Source organism: Hydra vulgaris, chromosome 04, assembly GCF_038396675.1.
Source record: "Hydra vulgaris chromosome 04, alternate assembly HydraT2T_AEP".
NCBI classification, from domain to species: Eukaryota; Metazoa; Cnidaria; class Hydrozoa; order Anthoathecata; family Hydridae; genus Hydra; species Hydra vulgaris.
The window spans coordinates 46,275,001-46,295,078 of NC_088923.1; the positions used below are offsets into that span (position 1 = coordinate 46,275,001).

At 25.8% G+C, this 20,078-nt stretch overlaps 1 protein-coding gene across 4 annotated transcripts in view; it reads left to right on the forward strand.

Annotated features, from left to right (window-relative positions):
* LOC136079840 (uncharacterized) overlaps positions 1-20,078 on the forward strand; it is a 66,403-nt gene that overhangs the window by 19,154 nt on the left and 27,171 nt on the right. For all 4 annotated transcript variants that reach the window (XM_065796457.1, XM_065796458.1, XM_065796459.1 and 1 more), the window contains exons 3-11: positions 1,125-1,202; positions 2,246-2,284; positions 2,510-2,539; positions 3,966-4,070; positions 9,836-9,971; positions 11,557-11,630; positions 12,054-12,167; positions 13,473-13,540; positions 14,352-14,550. In XM_065796457.1, the coding sequence (XP_065652529.1) occupies positions 1,125-1,202; positions 2,246-2,284; positions 2,510-2,539; positions 3,966-4,070; positions 9,836-9,971; positions 11,557-11,630; positions 12,054-12,167; positions 13,473-13,540; positions 14,352-14,550 (843 nt within the window). The remainder of the gene's footprint in view (positions 1-1,124; positions 1,203-2,245; positions 2,285-2,509; positions 2,540-3,965; positions 4,071-9,835; positions 9,972-11,556; positions 11,631-12,053; positions 12,168-13,472; positions 13,541-14,351; positions 14,551-20,078) is intronic.

Genomic DNA, 20,078 nt, shown 5'->3' on the forward strand with positions numbered 1-20,078 from the left:
ACCAAAACTCTTTCTTGCTTGTTTCTTGTTCATAAAGTTGCATCCTTTTACTTTATCTGTCCCTTCACGCTATAAAAACTTTTATTAATCCAGTTTTTTTCCTTGCACATCAAAAAAACCTTATAACTATAGCCATCTTCATGTTTTTCTTTTACATAGAACCTACAACTTTTTAAGTCTTCGGTTAACCATTTCCAAGTACTTGCTTATTTTAAAGTAACTCATAACTTTATAGTGGTTGCTTGCAATCTTGTTGGAAGAAAATTAGAGTTTGAAAGTATATAAATATATGCCAGTATTTAATAAATAGTTAATGTAAATAAAAAGTTATAATAATAAATTTTTTCCTAACCCCGGCTATCAACCCTTGCTAAATCTTATAGTTTAGCCGGGGGAGGGACTGAGTTTGAAAAAAGTCTCAAGTTAATCTGGGGCCCCGGTTACTTAGTACTCTAATTGGATTGGTTCTTAATTGGATTGAGATATGAAGAATCATTATTTAGTGAGCGTCTATTTTGCCAGTTCTTTTATACCTTATACCTTCTAATTACTCATTGTTTACTGCTTCATTTACATTTGTTTATTTTATCATAACATTTACATTTTACTATTACTCTAATTTAGTGAACGACCGGGTTGATATTTGACTGGGGCCAGGGCCGGGTTTGATAAAGTATAGCCGGAGACGGGTTTGTGACTGAGGCTGCATTAACATTTATACATCCTAAAGTATATATTTTAAATTCCAAATTCATGTTATATTTTGTGTATATATGCATATATACACATCATTATGATCAGTTTTGTGAACGACTATCTTAATGAGAATTATTAAAACATCTTTATAAGAATTTTTTATGAAAATACAAATTCTGTAATTTATAGCAATTGTTATAGTTTTATTTCTTTTACATAAAAAGTTAAATTAAATGCCTAATTAAGTATTCACCTGATTTATGCATGTGAAGAAACAAAGAAACTAATTTGATAATGATGGTAATGATGACCAAAATATGTGTGCAAAACTTTCACTTCCACTTTATTATTATATAAAGCGAAAATTTAAAATTTAAAAATTTAATTTTTTGTTTTTAAATTTGTTATGTTTGTTTGTTTATATTTAGAAAACGTACAAGATGCAAAAAATGTTATTGTTGATAAAAAACCACTTGATATTGCCACTATAATTGATGAACCATTTGGTAAGTTTTATTATTGGTAATATTTAACTTTTTTTTAGCTATTATTGAAAGATATTTTTTGTATTTTTGTTGTTTGTATTAAAATATTTTTTCTTATGCAAGCATATGCTGTCTAAATGAATGAAATTTTTATTGAAGTTTTATTTAAAGTTTATTTTTCTATTATTAAAAGATGGATAATAAAATTTAAGCATAGTCAAAACTATTTGATGTCATCATTATTTGATGTTTTGAGCATTATATTTGATGTCATCATTATTTGATATTTTGAGCATCATATTTGATGTCATCATAATTTGATGTTTTGAGCATCATATTTAATGTCATCATTATTTGATGTTTTGATACTTAGCTAAAACTCATTTAATTAATATCAAACAGTTATTAACAACACAAAGTATTCCAATGCTAGTTAAACTAAATCTGCACAAAGTCCAGTCATTAAATTTTTATTACACATAAAATATATGCTTGATATTGTTGTTCACTTGTCTAATTTTCATAAAATTTTAAAAACTTTTCACTTTTTTGGTTTGATTAATTTGAGAAAATATGTATCTTTCGGACCTTTTGAAAAATTATTCTGGCTAGCAGTGTAGAGATGTTTTGTTTTGATTTGCAACCCTGGTTAACAGTATAGAAGTGATTTGTTTTGTTTTGCAATCCTGGCTAGCAGCATAGGGATATTTTGTTTTAATTTACAACTCATCTGTTATTGAATTGTTATTGACACTCATTTGAAAATATTTTATTATTGTAAAACATAAAAATTTTATATTAACATTTTTTGTTTGCTATTACAACAAACTAAAAATAATTATTTGATACAGCCATGCAATAAGAAAAGATCTATATTATTTCACATTTTTTTATTTTTCAACATGTTTTTTGAATACTATTTTTAATTTGTTTTAGGAACATATGTAACTATGGTGACAGAACTTTAACATTTTTTTGTTATACATTTATATATGGCAATGAATACAAAAAAATCAAAAATTTGTATTGCTTGCAATCTAATTTAATATTTATATGTACTTTAGAACCGGCAAAAACCATTGAGGAGATCAACATTGCGCATGGTAGAATTTTTTTTTTGTGGTTATGTTTAAAAAGTATTTTTTCTTTTTGCATAGCTATTATTAAATAATAATACATCGCACAATTTTAAATTAATTAGAAACATATCAAACTAGATAATTTTACTATCGAATAAAATAGCGTAAAATATTTTTGAATTTCAAAATCTTTTTTATTTGTTGGATTTTTTGTTGCCTATTTATAAATATTTTATTGAATTTAAACAGGAAGATTCAGTGATGTTAAATTTCCACCTGGTAAGTGGTAGTTTTATATTTCTAAATTTTATTTTATTAGTTTTTTTATTTTTATTTTTTGAGATATTTTTATAGATATTTTTTTTTATTGCTTATAATTATAAATGAGTTCTTAAGAGTGAGTTTTCATCTTTTCATTTTATGGTTTTAATTATTAAAATGATGTCATTTATAATTCATCTATACATTTTGAGTCTTTACAATGGTTATTAAGTATCAATTTTATTTTTTGGAAGCACCTTCTTTGCAGTGAATTAATTCATTACTTTTGTGCATACTGAAGAGTTGTACCATTCTAAAAGATCCTGTGGCTCTTTAATAATCTAGTAGCATTTTTATTACTCTCTACTTTATGCTTTAAAAGGTTCAGTTTTGTTTTAAGGTTATATTGTACTGTCTTAATCGTCTTGATCAACATCATCTTGATCTCTTATCATATCTTGAAACAATATAACATGATACAACATCTTGAAATAATATAACATGATACAACATCTTGAAATAATATAACATGAAACAACATCTTGAAACAATATAACATGATACAACATCTTGAAACATTTGAAGTGTTAAAAAGCTACTACTCATTTTACTTTTAGGTCTTATGTTATGTTAGTCTATGTTTTTTAGGACGTTAAATTTAAGTTAAACAAAAAACTCTCTGGAACTCTGGCTCCATCAATTTTTTACAACAGGATGGCTTTTTCTAGTGTTAATCAGTTTTGCAGGTAGAAACAGTGTGTTTTTATTGTGATACTGCTATTTGAAAGATTATCATCCATATTGGCTCCTAACTAAACTCCTACTAATCATTTTAAGCCTTATGAACTCCTACTACCCATAAACACATTAGTATTAATAGGAACATTACCATCTAAAGTTTTACTACTTTTAACCAAAATAAATTTTTTACTAATTTATCATTGCTCTGTTTATTTAAGAATATTGAGCACTCTGTTTTGTAGAACACTTATAAATTATTTGTGTATATACATGACATGCCTATGACATGGGTTTCGAAGTGTAGGGGCATAATAGTCATGTTTAAAAAAAGTTCTCTAGATATAGAACTTTCTTTAAAAAAAAAAGTTCCTTTAGAAAAAAAGTAGGGGGCACATGCTACCCCCCCCCCCTTGGAGTTGTTGACTCATATGAATACATACATACATAGCAATAAATGTGAACATATTTTAAAGAAAAATACGATATTTTTTTAATCTTGGCATGTTTTAATTACTAAAACAAAATATTGGAAGAAATTACTTGCAAAAAATACTGAAATAAATTACTGGAAAAAAGTACTGAAATAAATTATTGCAGAGTAATGTTGGAATAAATTACTTTAAAAAAAGTATTGGAATAAATTACTGGCACAATTTAGTTAAGGCTTTACCAAAACAAATTACTAAATATAAATTTTTTTTAGGAAACAGGCGAAGTCATTCAAAGTTTGTAACTTTATGGAAAGACAAAAATGGCAGGCCAAGAATTCCATATGTTATAAACATTGGACCTGATACTACTACAACAAGTAATGTTTTAGATTTTTTAATTAGATATGAACTTATGTATAGTAGTTTGTTTTTTACAGTATTTAAAATGTTTTTTTGAACTTCACTATCAAAATGTAATCATTTAATCAAATGTAAAATATTGAAACTAATTAGAATAAGTTTAAATAAATATCAAATACAGATTGATACCTAAAAAAAACAGGCTGTGACTTAGTCATCTCAAATCCATGAGTTTTTTACTTTTTTTGTTATTCTCACATTTTGAAATTAAAAATCATTTTTCTGTTATGTGATAAAGCAAATCTGTGATATTTGAACAAAGATTTATCTTAAGGAAAAAAAATGTAATCTTAATTCATGTATAGATTTATATATATATATATATATATATATATATATATATATATATATATATATATATATATATATATATATATATATATATATAAATTTAACATTACTGAATCTCCCTGTTTAAATTCAATAAAATATATACATAACTCCTAATTGGTTGTCAGAAAGTCTTTTCTGTATTTTGTTGACAAAAAGTAAAAATTAAAATGCAAGACCGGAATTTTTTTTTTATTACTTGATAGACTGCTTGACCCAACCAAACCCTCAGTCGATTTAACAGCACTTCTTTGCGAGTCAGGCTATAAGATAGTTGATGTAGCAACACTCCGTGCATGATTTACAGTAAAAAAAAATAAAAATAAAAACATTTTATTAAAAAAATAAAAACATTGTTTATAGTATTAAAAACATTCAAAATGTTTTAAAAACATTCAGAATGTTTTTAAAAACATTCAGAATGTTTTTAAAAACATTCAGAATGTTTTTAAAAACATTCAGAATGTTTTTAAAAACATTCAGAATGTTTTTAAAAACATTCAGAATGTTTTTAAAAACATTCAGAATGTTTTTAAAAACATTCAGAATGTTTTTAAAAACATTCAGAATGTTTTTAAAAACATTCTGGTCAATTAAATTTGGGTTTTTGCGTGTTTTTTTTAAAAAACACTTAATTTGTAATTAAATTAATGGTTTTAACTTTCTGACAACACAGAAATGTTGGACGAAAGTCAAAAGTAATTAAAAGTGACAAATTTGTTGGCATAGGAATCATTTTATCTCCCAAATGCAACAATTTATAGAACTATATATATATATATATATATATATATATATATATATATATATATATATATATATATATATATATATACATATATATATATATATATATATATATATATATATATATATATATATATATATATATATATATATATATATATACACTCCTATACGACTAAGAAAATGTGTTTGTGGTAAAAAATGGCTCTTCGCTTGTTTTTGGTTTTAAAGCTGACAAAATTAAGGTTAGATTATATCAAAGCACATTAATTTAGTTGCAGGAAGTAATTAAACCACAAAACCACTAATTAAAAGACTAAAATTTTTTTTTTTAAAACATTTTAAATGTTTTTAAAAACTTTTTCAATTTTTTTAAAAATATTCTGAATGTTTTTATATTTATTTTTTAACTTTAAAACTTGCGCGGAGTGTTGCTACATCGACTATCTTATACATTAACTTATTTTATAGCCTGACTTGCAACAGAGTGCTGCTGCATCAACTGACAAATAGCCTGATTCAACTAAGTGCTGCTACATCGACTGACAGATAGCCTGGCTTGCAACTAAGTGCTGCTACATCGACTGAGGGTTTGGTTTGGACAGGCTGTCTATCAAATAGTTATTTAAAAAAAAAAATTTTTTCTGGTCATTAAAATTAAAACCTAAAACTGATATTTTATGGTGAAAATTTAAGGAAGTATATATATATTTATATATTAGGGTTATGACTTTTTGACTTATAGAAAAATAAAAAATTTCTTGTGTCATAAATTGATGAACTTTGTTAGAAAACATTGAAAACATGTTCAATTCCTCTAGGTTGCAAGAAAAGGTCACCCCGTTATTGAAATTATGAATCGTCATTTATTTAATCTTGTTACTGCTACTACTGATAAGTGTGGTTTTGCTGAAAATCATTTTAAACTTGTATATATTAGAAGGGTTTAGAACTTTAGAACATTTTAGAAAATTTCAGAATATTTTAGACGACTTTAGAACATTCTGGAACAATTAAGAACATTCTGGAACAATTAAGAATATTCTAGAACAATTTAGAATATTCTAGAACAATTTAGACTGTGCATATATAGCTGCTTGTCTAATTTTATAGTTATTACAGAAGCAACATATGGTAATATACAAGCCTAATGAAAGTAGCATTCAGAAGAACAATGATGTCTGGACCAATAATCTGGTAAAGTTTAGAAATTCTCATAAAAGAAGAATAATGGTCCCTTTGGAAGAATATATACTGGAAAAAAAGTGCAGAATGCCTCTTCACCATTTCCTTGGACCAAAAATCAAAGGAACAAAGGAACGAATAGCAGAAATTTCCAAAGAAGTCACCAAATTGTGGAAGAATAAATTGAATTTTCCTCATGTATCTGATCAAGTTATATGAGCAAAGCTCGATAAAATACTTAAATATTATAATAAATGTGTCAAGCGGGCAAACTATGAACCCCTTGATGAAATTTTTGCTATTACTAAAGTGGATGGAACATGGTTATCTTCCGAGGACAAGCAATTACACCATCTCCAAGTGTAAAGCAAAGAAACAGTGGGATACTCTACAGGCCAAGCGGCCAGTAAAGAAACAATCCATCCCTCTAAAAGATAAAAACTTTCCAATAGGTCATCCAACTCATCACCTTACTATCCTTGTTTTAGTGATTCTGACTCTGAGGCTGACAACAATGAATATGAAAACGATAAAGAAGAAGAAGAAGAAGAAAAGAAGAAGATAAGACTACTCCTACACCAAGCAGAAAATATCATAAAAACAAAATTGCAGTCAACTTGGTGACCTACACAAGAGTATCAACAAACAAAACTGCTAACATATGCAAGCAATTGGCTCATGAAGGCATTGACATCCTAACTCCATGTCAATCAGCTATTTACAAGTCAACAATCAAAGAGGCAATCAAGCTGAAAAAAGAAATGATCGAAAAGTTGTACATGGAAAGTTGGTCCTTACACTTTGATGGCAAGCACATCAACGGAATCGGTTATCAAGTGGTCGTCCTTAAAAATGAAAGAAAAGAAATCAAATTGGGTGTCCTGGGCTTGGTAGATGGCAGGGTAAAAACTATTGCTCAAGGATTTTCTAAAGTCTTTGATGAATTTCACCCATGGAATTCAATACAGATAATTGTTGCAGATACCACAGCGCTAACACTGGAAAAAAGAATGGTGTTGTTGTAATATTGCAACGATTGTTCACAGAGAAATACATCAACAAATTCAGTTTTTCAGCTGTATTAGATAGAATCCTCCTTAGATAGAAACACCATGTATTAGATAGAATCCTTTGTTTAGTGATGGATGAAGAACTTGGAAGTAAAACACAATTGCCAAACATTGAATATCTATTTGTATCTCAACTGTTGAAGGAGTACGAACAACTGAAAACACAGTTTGATAACGGAATAGAAGTAGTTCTTGAAACATCAGGCTGGAGAGATAATATGAAGTTTTTATTTCATCTCACTCGTATATATATATATATCTATATAAATATATGTATATATATATACATATATATATATACATATATATATATATATATATATATATATATACATATATATATATATATATATATATATATATATATATATATATATATATATATATATATATATATATATATATATATATATATATATATATATATATATATATATATATATATATATATGCTTAAAACAGACAGAAATAGCAAAATAATATTTAGATAATCAAACAAGTCTGGCTACATATATAAGATAAAAAACAGATAAGATGCATATCCAACAGTGTTACCCATAAATCTTCATTAATAAACTAATTAACAAAAAGTTTATCACTAGTTGTCCTTACTGAAACAAAAAGTTTAGGAAAAGAAAAAAAATGCTTTTGTATAAATATAACTTGTGTAGTGTTAGATCTATATAATCTTTAATACATTCCCTTGTTAAGTTAAACACTGCTCAATACTCAGTGTAGTTAAGGCAATTTTAAAATATTATAGCGTCTGTATGATATTTTGTTGACTACGACATATTTCCCTTACATAATCAATTAAATCTGGTCTATGAATTATGAAAAGACAAAAAAAATTAAGATCATAAATTTTCTCATAAAATAAAAATGTTTGTTGCAAAATAACCCAGATTGAAGACACTTTTTTTTTTTTTTTTAAATCTTCTTAAAATCACAATTGCTTGTCCAATTTGAATAAGATTTCAAATAAATACCTTTTTTAGGTGAAATTAACATCATAGTTTAATAATATGATCTGTTCTGATTGTTTATTGGCCATAATAATATGCTCTTTCTCGGTCAGAATTCTAGTATTTTTTGTAAAAATTAATATAAATATTGTATTTTGACAACTCTATATGTCAGAACCGATTAGAACTAGGATCTATAGTGGGTTAAGGCACTTTTTCAAAAGATTTTAACTAAGTTAAAATCTTTTAATGCTGATAAAATCATGTTAATGCTGATGAGCGAAATTGATCTAAAGACTCCAAAAGGGTATTCTTTAGATTCACTATTAGGGATAGTAAAAAGGTTTTGAAAATTATATAAAAAAAAAAGTTTCCTTAAATATTAAAAAATTCCTAAAGCAAAAAAAAATTGTAACATCTAAAGCTCTTGTTTGGACATAATACGCTGATAAAATCATGCTAATTTCGAATAAAAAATTGGAATAATTTGTATTTTTTGCTTTAACTTCACCGAGCAGAATTGTATCTGCTATTACATACATTAAAATTGTCTCAACACCATTTACTAATATATCACATAATATATAAACATTATATATACTCAAATATATCACATAGACATTATTCCCACTTACCCTGTATTCTATTATAAAAAATTGAGTTTGGTACTTTTAAGATAAAAAAAACTCAGATTATATAATAGGAAAATTAGGTATTGTTGAAATATCAATAAAACAAATTTTTTGATAAATCCTGACACTTATAAATGTCTAATTCATATTATGCTAATCAATAAAAAAATGTAATACTATAAGCAAAGCGTGAAGTTATTTTTAAAAGTAAATAACTCGTTGAAAAAACATAGTTTAGAGACCATAAAAAATATTTTAGCCAAAAAATAAGAAATTATACAAGCGTTTTTGATAAGATGCCAAAAAGTTATATTCTTTTGATCTGTAAAAGACAAAAGATTTTTGTGTGAACTAAAGAGAAAACTATCTGAAAGTTACTTATAAGGTGTATACACAAAGTCAATTTTACATAAACAAATAATTTTAATTAATTATTTCAATCTTTAAAAGTCAAAAAAGCTTTAACAATCCCACAAAAACAAATTAATTTTATTGTATTGTCTTAAAAAAATTATAGATTGGCTTAGAATTATATTTATAGTGCATCGAATTAAAGCTGTTTGAGTTAATGCTATACATTAGTCGAAGATGTTGTTGACTTTATTTACAATATTAGCTAAAACTGACTGAGGTTATTTATGATGCTTTGTGAATTGAAAATTTGATTTAATAAAGTTATTTGAATTTTCAGATTATACTACTATAATTAAGGTCTACTATATTTCAGATTAAATTACTATAATTTCAGATTATACTATTATAATTTTACTATAATACTACTATAAATTTTCAGATTACACTACTATAATTAAGCAATCTGTTCGTGCAATGAATGAATATATGTCTCCTTGTGGTCATGATGTATGGGTTGAAAAGGAAACCAGTGACAAAAGTGGTTATATTGAGTTCATCACTACCTTGAATGATGGGTAAGTTTTTATGAATTAATTTTTTATACAATTTTTTTTTTTATTATATACATATAATTTTGTTTATTAACATAAGTTAAAATATATACAACATGATTTTGCTTAAAAGTTGTTTTTTGTTTAAAATCTTTATTTAATTAAAGGTTATTTAAAGATATTAAGCAGAAGTTTATTGTCAAAAAACCAAAACACTAAAGCGATATTTTTTTACTAACATCTGGCTTAAATCAAAGTAGTTAGAGCTTTTGATAAGTATCTAAATAAATCTATTGAACATTGAAATAATTAGATAAAACCTAAACTATACGTAACCTTCGTACATCCTGTCACTTCAGGGGGTTTCTCAAGGTTCTATCCTTGGGCCTATACTTTTTTTAATCAACGTTACTAATCTTCACGTCAAAAGTGGCATTGTTCGCTGATGATACTACCATTTATTGTTGTTTTGATAAGAAGCCAACACTCTCTGATTGCCTGGAGGGGGAATTTGAGCTTGAGGCAGATCTCACTTTTCTACAGCATGGGGCTCACAGTGGGTAGTGAACTTTAACTCAATTTTTTCATCTAATCGTTATTGCAATAATCTAGATCTTCCGATATTTATGGATGGTAACGTACTCGATGAGTCATCTACCCTTCTTCCTCTAGGATTAACTCTTCCGATCTTTCTTGGAAACCATATATCAAATCTGTTGCATCTGCTAAAGTTGCATCTCTTTACTGTGCTCATCATTTTTTTACTCTGGATTCTATTCTCTGGATTCTATATCTGCATTCTATATCTCTTTAAATCTCAAATTTGTACTTGTATACATGAATACTGTTGCCATATCTGGGGCAGATCAATAATGCCCTTTCTCTTTTAGACAAGGTGCAAAAATGCATTGTAAACATATTTGACCTGCACTTGCAGCCAACCTCCAAACATTATCACATTGTCGTAATGTTGCTTCTCTTTCTCTTTTCTACCAATACTATATTGAACACTGCTCTAAAGAGCTAGCAGCTCTTGTGCCATCTACTAAAATTCATTCTCGTGTTACTTGTTATTCAATTAAGTCTCATCCATTTACTGTGACTGTTCTTAGGTGCTTTAAAAGTTCTTATTTGTCCAGTTTTTTTACTCGAACATCATATGGAATTCGCTTCCTTCATTTTGTTTTCCTGATTCATATAATTTGTAATAATTTAAGTCGTCTGTCAAACGTTATCTTGCTGTATAAGTTTCATCTTTTTTCTTCCAGTAACTTCTAACTCTCATAGTGATTGCTTCCAGTCTTGTTGGCAATGAAGATGTTGAAAAAAGAAAAATATATATATAATTAATAAAAAAATTAAAACTTTTCAAAGATAATACCCCTTTTATTAGATGCTTTCCTGACATATCTATTTGGTATATCTTTTTGATCTATTAAGATTTATGTGTTGAAGGATAAACTAAGTGTAGGTAGCAGAATGAGGTAGATTGCCCCAAAAGTTAAAGTTTATGCATCAAAACATCTGAACTACTTAAAATTTGATTTTTTATAATAATTGACTATTGCACAATTAGTTTTTTATTAATGACAATAAATATTATTTTTAGCTGCTGGAGTTATGTTGGAAAACAGGGAACATCAAAACAGCAAATTGCCATTGGATATACGTGTAATACTAAAGGTATTATATTTTTTTAATAGATTTTTATAAACTTTTGCTATAAGAATATAAAAGGTTTTTAATAAGCACAACAAAGACAAATTATTATGCATTTTATAATAGAATAATAATGGCTGATAATTTCAGTAAATTATGTTTATTAGTTAACATAGTAGTAATAATAATAATAACAGTAAGAACAATAATTTATTATAAAAATTGTAATATCAGAATTATTATAAATATTGTTATTAATTTGTATTATATTATTATAATATTATGAATATTATAAATTATAATAATTATAGTCATTTAAAATAATTTAGTTCAATGTTATATAATTTAAAGTTATATAAAGTAATAATTTTCGAACTTATAGGAGCCAACATTTTATAAATATAATATTTTTATTATAATATAAATACAATAGATTTTTTTCCCAAGGGACAATTCTACATGAAATGCTTCATGCAATGGGTTTCTTACATGAACAACAACGTTGTGATCGCGACAGTTACATTGAGATTATAAAGCCAAATATTAACAATATTGTTGGAGGTTAGTTAAATCTAACATTTAGTTTTATCATAACAAACAGTTGTATTTATAGTTATAAGCTATATATATATATATATATATATATATATATATATATATATATATATATATATATATATATATATATATATATATATATATATATATATATATATATATATATATATATATATATATATATATATATGTATATATTTATATATATATATATAATTTTTTTAGATTTGATTACAGAAAAACTTTTGCTTTTTTAATTAAAAATAAAAATGTGAATTTTTATAAGTTTTTGGTATCTTTTTTTTCAGAAGATAATTGTTTCAAATAATGTTTTAAAAAACTTTTTTAATAATATTAGGGACTCGTTAAATAGAAAATGGATTTTAGCATGTACTAAATATTATTTAGCATGTATTAAATATCGGACAATTAAGCTTAAATTAGGCTTCAGTTAATCACAAAAGATAGCTGCAGCAAATAAAAATACAAACAGTTGTGTTTGTTTTTTTCTAAAGGGGGCTTTAAGGCACCCTACTATTAGATACCAGCAATTTTTGGTATTAAGTTGCTTCAAACTGGAGTAGATAGTTTATAAGAAAATAAGAATTAACTAAAAAATATAAACCACTAAAGTTAACTTATAGGTTACTTATTTAAAAAATAGGTTCGAAAAATCAGTATAAATAAATCACATTAAAGACACCATTTTTTTGTAGAATTACAAAGTAATGTGTAAACATAAACAAAACAAAAATATTCCAGTAGAAATTTATTATTTTTTTCTGCATTAAGTTAAAATTTTTAAACTAAAAAAATAAATGTTTTTTTTTTCAACTTAAAAACAAAATTATCTGAAAGTCTATCTAAACCCAAATAAAACCATGTTTTTTTATAAATGTTTTATTTACAAAGTTTGTCTAGTTTAGAACTTTCATCTAAAACTACCCGTTTTTACAGAACCAAAACATGTCTAAAAATTATAAAAATTAAAAAATAAATTGTTTGCAGTTAATTATATATATGAAAGTACGAATGGAATTGTTTTACTCCAACACTCATTTTAAAAATTCATTTATTTATAACTTACTCTAGTTAATGAATCATACTGAATTAAATGTAAATAAAAATTAAATTAAGATAAGATAGAATTGGGTTGACTTGCAACTTTCAAATTTTGTATGTATGTATCAATGAATGTATGCATAATAAAGAAATAAATGTACATTACAATTTTTTTTTCCAAAAACAATAATTTTATGAAAGTATACTTACATTTTAAGTTTTAAAATTTAATATTAAAATATTTAGGCATAAAATTTGATGCAATGGTACAGTTTGAATGTTATTATTCTATCCAACAAACACATTATTCTTCTGTAAGTTAATTTCTTTTATTACTTCATAGTTTTTTGTTTTTTTTATTTTGTTGTTATTGTTATTTTAAAATATTTAGCAATTTTTAAAAATGAGCTTTTTATAATGTTTTAAAGAAAGGTAAGATTAAAGATTATTTTAAAGAAAGATATGATTGAAAATGGTTTTTAAAATTTGAAAGTAATAATAGTTTCATGGTAAACTCTTTTTAAGACAATAGAATAATATTAAATTTTTTCGTAAATTTGATTTTAAAAACTGTTAACGCCCTTAGAAATAGTTAAAATACAAGCAAAACTACAACCCTAGATTATTGGATTATAAATACGAGCAAAACTACAACCCTGAAATTCTTAATTAATATTGAGTTAAAATTGATTCTTAACTAAAAACATTGTTTTAATTGAGTTTAAATAGTCAAACCATATATACCATAAATTTACACTTTGTCAAATAGAAAAATTGGTTAGATTTAAAAATTGTGTAGATTATCACCAAACACTTTAACACTGTGTAATTGAACACAATTTGTTTCTGTTAATGGTATCAAATCTGTTAATGGTATCAAAAAAATTATTCCTCAAATGTTTAACAACACTACATAGGTATAAAAGGGGTACTGCTACTAGAGCACTGATATTAAAGGATACTGAATAAGGACTGCAGTTTCTCCTAACTATCAATTATCTAATGTGCTTCTTAAGCTTTCTACAGCTTATCATCTTTCTGATCATACCAGCTTACTTCTAATTAACAAATCTTACAAAAGTTTTAGTTATTTATTTGTGTATGCATTTATCCTATTTTGTTTAGCCTTATGATATTTTCTCCATTATGCACTATGAATTATGGGCTTTATCAAAAAAACCAAAGCGCACTGCCAACACAAAAACAATGAGATTAAAACCAGAGTTTATGAATTTAACAATAGATATTGAAGAACTAATTGGTAAAATGGGTAGAATGAGTGATACAGACAAGCAAGAGGTTAATGCATTGTATGGATGCATTGGTATGTAATATTTTCTTGAAGGAAATATATATATATATATATATATATATATATATATATATATATATATATATATATATATATATATATATATATATATATATATATATAACTATATATATATATATATATAAATATATATATATATATAAATATATATATTTTTATATATATATATAGTTTTTTTTTTTTAATTATCAATAAATTAGATTTATTCTGGTAAAATAAAAAGGGTTAAACAAAAATATTGCTAAAGCATATCTTTTTTTCTATTAAGTAGAAACATTAACCAGTATTTTAAGCTTTAAAAAAGATTTTATATTTCAAAACTTTTCTTTTTAATTAAATATTACTAAAATATATTTGAAGTAATATGTATTATTTTAAAAGTTCGTTTTATATTAATTCATCATTTTTGTTAAATTCTAGACAATAATAATACTATTAATAACAATAATAATAATATTAATAATAGTAATAACAATAATAATAATAATATTAATAATAGTCTTGCCATAAGAAAATAATAAGTAAAGAAATCAAACAGTGTATTGTTAGCCTTAATATGGGAGGTCTTTAATAATTTATATTGAAATCTCTCAAATTTTAAAGTTTCATCTTTATGTATAAGTAGAACTTTTGTCAAATTTAAAAAAACTGCTGACAATAAGCAATCTGTGTGATCAAGAATGACAAGTATCACAAATGATAATTCTATTTATAGAATTGCAAGAAAAAAATCCTAAATACTCAGTGAAACAGATTGCACAAAAGATAACCTGGCTAAACTAATAAATTGTTTAGCTATATTGCTGGCAGAAAACCATTTTTAGAGCCAACAGACTTTTTAATACGAGTTTAATTTTGCAAAGTTGTTTTAAAAATGAGTAATTATGAATTAAGAAGAATTTTTTTTAATGATTAATCAAACTATGTAAGTGCAAAGTAATTGTCATCAGGCACCACAATCAAAAGCAAATATGTCATTGTATTATACCAATGGTACAAGGTGGAGGTGGTTTAGTTGGTATTTGGAGCTGCATCACATATGATAGCCCAGGTCTAGACATGTTGTACAATAATTGAGTGACCCAACAGAATCATTGACATTTTTTTGTTAATAAGCTAGAGTGGATGTTTCAAGAAGACATGTAAAATCTGTTACAGAATGGCTTAAGTAAAACTTTATCAAGGTATTTCAGTCATCAGCTAGATCACCTGATCTGAATTTAATTAAAAATGTTTGGACTGTGCTGGACTGAAAAATCTACCAAAGAGCCAGTAACTTCAACTGAAGATTTACGAGAAGAATTTGATTCTTTAAGAAGAAGATGTGCATTATGCATAAAAAAAGGAGGTGTTCATATTTCTTATTAAGGTTTAGACTTATATCATTTCAAAAGCAAAAATGCAAAACTTATGAGCCGCTTTTTTTTTTTTAAATATGATTATTTTTTTTCAAAAGCTTTAATATTTTTTTTTTTTTCATGGTTTTTTTTTCTCTTGACTTTTCAAAATATTCTAATATATAAGTTTTGTAATTAAAATAATTAAAAATTGTTTTTGTTTTTTGTTTTTTTTTGGTGGTAAACTATATATATATATATATATATATATATATATATATATATATATATATATATATATATATATATATATATATATATATATATATATAAATATAAATATATATATATATATATATATATATAAATATATATATATATATATATATATATATATATATATATATATATATATACATATATATGCGTTTAAGTCAGCAGTTTAAGTGTCAAAAAGCTGATTAAGTCGACAAATATTTAAAGGCGACAAAATTGCGTCGACGTTTTTTTTTTTATATAAATTTCTTTTTAAATTTCTTTATAAAACGCACCGTAGAATAGCATTGTTTAATAAATAATGGGTGATGCGGAGGTTATCGGAAAAATCCTAATTTCATTATTTGAGCATAATAATTAGTTTTTGCGGTTTTATGCGTAGGCATAAACGTTCTATAAAATATAAACTTTATTATTTGAAACACAATTATTTAAAATGAGGTTAAATGCAGCTGAACAAGAATCTTTTTGAAAGCGACTAAAAATGTTTTTTGTAAATACACCTAATCTAAAAAAAAAAAAAATCGTAAATCATTTTGAAAAGGAAGGATTTGCTCCAAGTACAATATATGATAACCTAAAAAGACTTGAAAATGTTCAATTGTTTTCTGATAGAAAGCACCCTGGTCGTCCGACATCCTAGACTAGAGAAAAGAAAGCCAAAGTAACGAGACTTGTCAACAATCGAAAATGGGTCAGTCAGAGAAAAATGGGTATTAAATTCGGTGTAAATCAATCGACAATTGGTCGTCAGTTAAAAAAAATAAATATTAAATATAGAAAACGTGAAAAGACTCCAAAATACACTATAGAACAACAAATAAAGGCAAAGAAAAGAAGCAGGAAACTAGTTAACCAACTCTATAACACAAAATCGCTTCTAGTCATCGATGACGAAAAATACTTTTGTTTTGCAGGGACAACATGCCTAGAAAATCCGGATAATACTTAAATAACAAAAAGACATGCCCAGAAAGTGTTCGTTTTATAGGAAAAGAGAAATTTCCAAAAAAATTTTTAATGTGGATAGCCATATCTGACCGTGGTATGTCCAAGCCATTGTTTTGCACTTCCAAGGCTGTAGCGATCAATTCATCAATCTATATTAATGAATGTTTAGAAAAACGACTTCTTCAATTTATTCACAAGTATCATGGAGACTTTAACTATTTATTTTATCCAGACTTAGCAAATTCTCATTATTCTAAAGATTCTCTAAATTGGATGGACCAATATGTCTATTACGTTGATAAAGAATCCAATCCCCCAAATGTGCTTCAAGTCTGACCAATTGAAAATTTTTGGGGACATTTGGCACAGAAGGTTTACGAGGGAGATTGGCAAGCTTCAACAGAGCAAGTTTTGATTGATCGCATTAAACTAAAACTACAAGAAATTGATTTAAACTTTTTACAGTCGCATATGAAAGGCGTCAGAGCAAAATTGAGATCAATTGTAGATGGTGGTGTTTTATCATATAAAAAATAATAAATTTTTATTAAAAGATAAATGCTTTATTTAAAAAAAATATAATAGTAGTTTGTTTTTTATTTATAAATAAGTTATTGACGTTTTTATTTTGTCTGATAACTTCTGCATCACCCGTTATTGTTAATATGTTTATAAAATAGATTTGATTATATTAAACTAATAAATATTTATCAGAAACTAAAGAATTAAAGTTTAAAATTTTTATCAAGTTAGAACGGTTAAGACATCTCTTACTTTAATGCATTTTTTTTTCTTAAACAAAACAATATTTACTTATTTTATGTTTAAGATTTTAATGTTATGTATTATTTAATTTATATAAACGTTTGATAACGTAAACGCTTTCTATACTTAACGTTGATATAATTTATGCGGAAGTCGACTTAACTTAGGTTTTTAATGATTTAAAGTTTGATGCTTTAAAATTAAAGTCAACGGTTTTCATTCAAAGTAAACATAAACAAGTTACGCTTGATTGATTTTATAATATAGACTTGTAAAAATCTATCGTATGATATAATTTATTCAAATCATACAAATAAATAAAAAAATAAAAAAAAGTTGACCTTAACAAGCAATTTAAGCACTGTTTACTTTGTTTGGTATCTACCAGCATATATATATATATATATATATATATATATATATATATATATATATATATATATATATATATATATATTAGGGTGGGTCAAATTTTTTTTTTTTATGAAACATGAAAATAAAGTTGCATTTTGTTGTCTCTATTAATGATATGTAAAAGAAATGTAATAAAAATTTGATTTAGTTTTGCCAACTTTAACTTGAATTTTACTATATTAGGTCAAAATGATGCTATTTTACAACAGTTGTATAATTGCAGGATAAAAGCATTAAGATTTAGGTTTTTTGATGATTCATGTTAATAATATTTTATTAATAGTATACAGAACTTTGCAAAAGTTTAGAGCACCCTACGAAGTATAAGACAAAAAGCTGTTAGTGTTGTTTGTTGACTTCCGATAACATGATCCTGTACTTCATTATAAGATATATACTTGTATATACTACATTTAAATTACGTTGTTTGTTTTTTTGCTTTAGTTTAATTAGTTAAAATTGAAAATAAAAATGGCTACTGTTAAAACAAGAAGTGAAACTGAACATGGTATACTTGGACAACCTAGACCATTCCAAACAAATCAACTGCCAACTTCTGCTGATGTTTTCAAAGCATATGACTATTTATTAAAAAATAACAATTGCGCAAGTGTTACTGAAAGAGCAACAGTCATAGCTAATGAAATTAAAGCACTGTACAACAAAGCAAGTATTCCTACCATTGCAGTCAGCAGCTTAGTTATTCGCATAAAGAGACTAATTAACAAAGTACATGAGCTTGGTAAATACTCTGATCGCAAGAAGTCCTCTGCAACATTTAAATCAAGTTTACAGATGTTAGACCAACTATTCGATATTTGTCTGTGTAAGTGTTTTAATAAAGGTGTTCGAGAAAGGTCAGCTTGTTCATGTCCACTGCCAAAAAAAATTCCAACACTTGAATGGGAGTTCTGGATAGATCAAAAAACAGTACGGAAGATGGTAATAGGAAAAATAGACAAAGAAGAAACAATTAAGCTGCAGAAGAGAGAAAAAAAAAAAAGTAAAACATGCAATTTACCGATTACAGATAAGAAAATGAAGTTTGATAAAGAAATTGATCCAAATGAAACATATTGCAGTGATAATGAACAGTCAAAGCCAGATGAAGAATTTTTGCCAATTGAGATGTTAGATGGTAAAGTGATGTCAAGTTATGAAGTGATGTCAAGTGATAATGAGATGTCAAGTGATGAAGAGATGAAGGTTTACAACACTAAACAATATCCTGAGTTGTGTAAGGCCATGGATAGGTGTAAAATCAGTAACAGGGATGCTTGCCTAATAGCAAATGCTTTACTAAAAGATTTAGATCTTATAACACCAGAGAATGCTATTGATCCAGCAAAACTTCGTCGTCAGAAAAATATATGGAGGAAAAAAGAAGTTAAGAAGCATGCTGCTGAAGTCCAAAAAATACTTTGCATTGAACTACCTTTATATTTCTCTGTTGTGGATGGTGGACGTTCAACAGGTCCAGCTACTTCAACAGGTAAAATAGACATTGCACTTGATTTTGATCCAAAGATTTAGATATTGTGAACTTTAAACATATACCTGGTAAAGTTGAGGATGTAAGTGTTGATGTCAAGAAAGATTTAAGCTCTGATCAGATATACCTTCTAAAAGCTTGCTTAGCTGTTCAGCAGGGATACACTGCTTGTGATCAAATATTGTTCCTCCAGACTGCTATGCCAGGAAATCTGAACCATGCAAGGTGGCTAACAAAGGCCAATCGTATTTTACGTTTGTATATGTCTAAGGAAAATCCTTCAA